Genomic DNA, 4,072 nt, shown 5'->3' with positions numbered 1-4,072 from the left:
TTCCCTACAGAGGCAACATCGCCGCCACCACCACCAGGAGAAAAGGGAGGGGCTGCGCCGCGCCGGGGGCCCCACCCTACCTGCGCCCTGCAGCGAAGGCGGAGCAAATCCCGGACCAAGCCGTCCCCATCGGGTAGTGGCAACGGCCGGGCACAAGAGGCCGCTGGGTCTCGCACTAGCAACGCCATGGCCACCCAACCGAACAGCTGGAAAGGTAGAGCGGCGCGCTTTGATGACGTTAAGAGCCAACGCGGAAGCAGGGCACTAATCACATGACCTACGGCACCCGCTCCCACGAAAATAGGCTAAAAGGAGGCTGATAACGCGCGTGCGCAGCAGAATGGCTGGCTGTAATAACGCGCGTGCGCAGTGGAGTTGGCCGGCTTGGGGGCTGATCACGTGGATGCGCGGGCGGCAGCATGGCTGGTGGAGGCAACGGGAGAGACAGGCTTGAGAAGACTAATAATACGCATGCGCAACTGAGTGCGCGCTCTCCTTGTAGTGGCCAAACCTGACGCCAGGCCTGGGCCGCAGCAGCGGGGCCCGGCAGAGCGCCCCCTGCCGGGCTGGAGGAGCAGCCTGCGGGTGCGGGCCTGCTCTAGTACTATTACGTCACCGGCTACGATTGGCAGTTCTTTCGTGACCGTCAGCTGCTGCCCTAAAGACGTCCCAATGGCGTTTTATTCCACGCTTCACTCAAGCACTTGGTGTCTCCAACGAGGCCATTACATGAGATTTACAGTTTTATCCAAAAAAAAAAAAATCGAGCCCCATGATTCTTATTTTTTGAAATCATGCAATTTGCAAGTCAGTCTCAGGATTTTTAGGGGTGTGATTCATAAAGTCTGAGCTCTTTACCTTGGAAAGACACCTATTTTTTATGTTCAGAGTGATGTAGTCGTGATGGTCCAGGTATTATGCAAGAGGCAAGGATTTCTTAAGGTGAGATCTCTTATCGGACCAGCTATATAGTTGGAATAATAAAAGGCAAACTTGAGAACAAAAATCAAGCTGGCTGGGCACCAAGGACTAAATATTGATACTAGCAAATTGCCTGTCAAGAATGACCGGGGGAGTGGGGCCAGCGGGGACAAAACCCTGTGTCCAGCAACACCCCCCCGCCCACTCCAACCCCACCAGTTCATTGAGGTTGGTGGTAGCAATGGCAATAATGGTAGTGTAGATTACCCACCTGGTTTTACCTCTGTCACCTAATCCAGTTCAGAGCAGGTCTAAATGATGAAATGATTAAAAGACTATACATGATGAGAGAGTTAAAAGACTTCGGCTGCCACTGGTGAGCCAGTATTGCCTTTACTATGTTTATTAGAAATCCAGTACAAGAAAGTACTTATAGATATTATTGTGATAAGGGGAGTATAGCAGCCTTTGTGGAACTGTCAAGTTCATATTTCAAAAAGAGGCACAGTTTCAGGGAATAGCAAAAGCATCTCATCTCAGCTGCTGTAGCAAGGGGCCCTAGTGGTTGGTCAGAAGCCAAGTCAGGGTCAACTGCTAGAGGTCAATTAGATCAGAGATGCCACATAAAGTGTGAGGATTAAGAGGCAGGTCCATTTATACCAGGCCAAGGTTAAATGCCTAAGGTCTACATCTGGGAGACCAAGCCAAGGGGTCAGGAAGCTAGAACTAGAACTGGAGATAAGGACCAGGAATTGGGATATAAGAAACAAAGTTAGATGTACATGGGTCAAGAGCTGCTTGCACATTGATAGCCTAGTGCATTTTGTCCCTATGGAATGAGTACCAGCCTGCCAAAGCCAAGCTGCTGGGTACAAGACTTCTCTCCTTGACTGGGTTTCTTGTATACAGGAGCAGGTGAATTAGGGCAACCGCCCTGGGCCCCTGCTTTGTGGGGGGCTGCGGAGCCAGGTGAAGCGATGCTGCGATTCCACACTGCTGCCAGCTTCACGTCTGGTCCCTCACCACCAAATCCGCCATAGGCTTTCTTGCATCTGGGTGCAGAGCCCTGCACAGGCTGATTTGCTCCAGGCCGGCCCGCATCCTGCTTGGGTCCTCTCTGCTGAGAAGGCTAGTTTCTTCCTGTCCCAGTGTGTTGTACAGCAAAGTTCAGCAGTTTTGGAAGGAGCTGGGGCCAAGCTTGGAACCCAGCTGGAACTGCTTAGCTTGTTAGGCTGGGGAACAGAGACTTAAACGTGTTTAGTGTCTACAAAGCAGAAAGGTGCCCACCTAAGCACTGAAATTCTATTGAAAGAATTTCTAACCAAGCATTAAATGATATTTCCAGCATTCTCTCTGAATTTTCTCTCTGTTTAAAGTAGGACAGTGTGAATAATTGATTTTTTACGTTCAGCAGCTGAACTGAAAACAGATCCAGTTTAAATCAAACCACAATTGTTTTTTCTCCTTCCTGAAAGGAAAACCTGAAAAAAGCGTTTTATTCCACACCCAACATTCCCTTTGACACAAAATAAAATGTTTCGTTTTTGAGCACTGATAACAAAAAGCTAAGGAAACAAAGGGTTAGGTTTGCAAAACAGTTCAGGGGTTAAAGCACTCAACCAAGTTGTAGGAAGGAGACCCATTTGAATTGTCCTATCACCATTCTCTGCAAACTGAGAGCCCAGTGTATTGTTCTCCATGGAATAAAAAGTACAAGCCTACCAAGGCCAAGATGCTGGTTTCAAGACTTCCCTCCTCCTCTGGGTTTCTTGCTGTGCTGAGAAGGCTGGTTTCTTCCTGCCCTAGTGTTGTGCAGTAAAGATCAGGTGCTACCCTAGTTACTGAAAGAAGGAGCTGGAGCCAATCTGGTAATCCCAAATCTCCATAAACTTTCTTAAATCACCAAGTCATGGCGTGGTGTGTTTTCAGTTTCTTCTGTCCCACTAATGTCTAAACATTCACGGGATCAGGGGAAGAAACCCAGATATCCCATCTCCCATTGGAGTGCCCTAATCACCAAGCTAATAAGTCATTCTGTCTTTCAAAGAGTAGTGGAATTTTTTTATAGACCTGGGTTGCCCACATTTTATGTGAGCACCATTGGTTAAAAGAGATCATGGCCCGCAAGTTTTTTGGGGTTTTTGAATGTAGCTCCCCCACAAGTGTTTTTTTTCCCCCCAGAAAACAACAAAAAGAAACGTCAGCAAAATCAACCTGAATTCATAGACAGTTTCAGGATAACTGAAACCTCAAATTTGCTATGGACCAAAAAAGATTTTGCCCACTCTAAGCTAAAGATTTAGTCTTGCACATTTAGGACAATCGTGAATCTGCAAAAAAATCAGGATCAGGCCAGAACCAGGATTTAAGGCACTTCCTAATGGTGATGATGTAGTTTAAAGTTTATGCACTTCCTTTAAAAAAACAAACAAACATGACTTTCCATGTTAATGATCTGATACTGTTAAGTAATAGACTGGAGTGACTTCAAGAAGGTATTTTGTTCTTCTTGCATTTGAAAAGAAATGGGAAATGAGGTATCTACCTGAGCTGGGCTGGGGTGATTCCCTTAACCAGCTAAGTAATATTGAGATTCAGATACATAGTACAATCCTGAAAGGATTGTGCAGAGATTGCAGTACATAAAAGTCATATCTCAGGGTGGATGTCAAACAATGCTTTGTATTCTTTCATGCAGCCTTTCCCCGTTTGCCTGGTGCTAACAGAGCTATTTTTGTAGTGTTTGTAAAGTGAGTTCAGTTCTGGTTTAGCCCTGGGGACAAAGCATCCTCCAAGCTGCCCTAAAGCACGCGCAGGTCAGGTAGCACACACCTGCCTCTCCTCTGCCCTGGGAGCAGGCCTGAGTTCCAGGCTCCCCTTCATGCTTGACTCTTGGCATTGCTCCTGCCATTAGCAAGAGGGCAGTTTGTGCAGCGTGTTAGGTTGGAATGGGACCAGGCTGCTCAAGCGCCACCCCACCCCACGCAGCCCCAGGGCTCTCCAGAGTGACATCAGCAAGGCCCGTCTGGGCAGGGTTTCCTGGAACTAATGGACAGCTGGGGCAGAGCGGAGGGCCATGGGGACAGGTGCCCCTGCTGCAGAGCTTTGCACAGGGGTGGGGAACAGGGGCCCTGCATGCAGTGGGTTGGAG

General features: G+C 48.2%; 1 protein-coding gene across 4 annotated transcripts in view; it reads right to left on the bottom strand.

The window, feature by feature from the left end:
• Nucleotides 1–306, bottom strand: part of SDE2 (SDE2 telomere maintenance homolog) — a 22,637-nt gene extending 22,331 nt beyond the window's left edge. For 3 of the 4 annotated variants that reach the window (XR_003096364.1, XR_001358823.2, XM_006016564.3), the window contains exon 1: nt 81–305. Coding sequence is in view for 2 of the 4 variants with exons in the window: in XM_006016564.3 (XP_006016626.1) it covers nt 81–188 (108 nt within the window). In the remaining 2 variants the exon portion in view is untranslated. Of the gene's footprint in view, nt 1–80 lie in introns of all 4 variants that reach the window. The other variant, XM_025216245.1, reaches the window with a different exon arrangement.
• Nucleotides 307–4,072: the final 3,766 nt, after the last annotated feature.

The sequence above is a fragment of the Alligator sinensis genome, unplaced genomic scaffold (assembly GCF_000455745.1).
Source record: "Alligator sinensis unplaced genomic scaffold, ASM45574v1 scaffold138_1, whole genome shotgun sequence".
Lineage (NCBI taxonomy): Eukaryota > Metazoa > Chordata > Crocodylia > Alligatoridae > Alligator > Alligator sinensis.
This window is presented reverse-complemented; position numbering and strand designations above follow the sequence as displayed.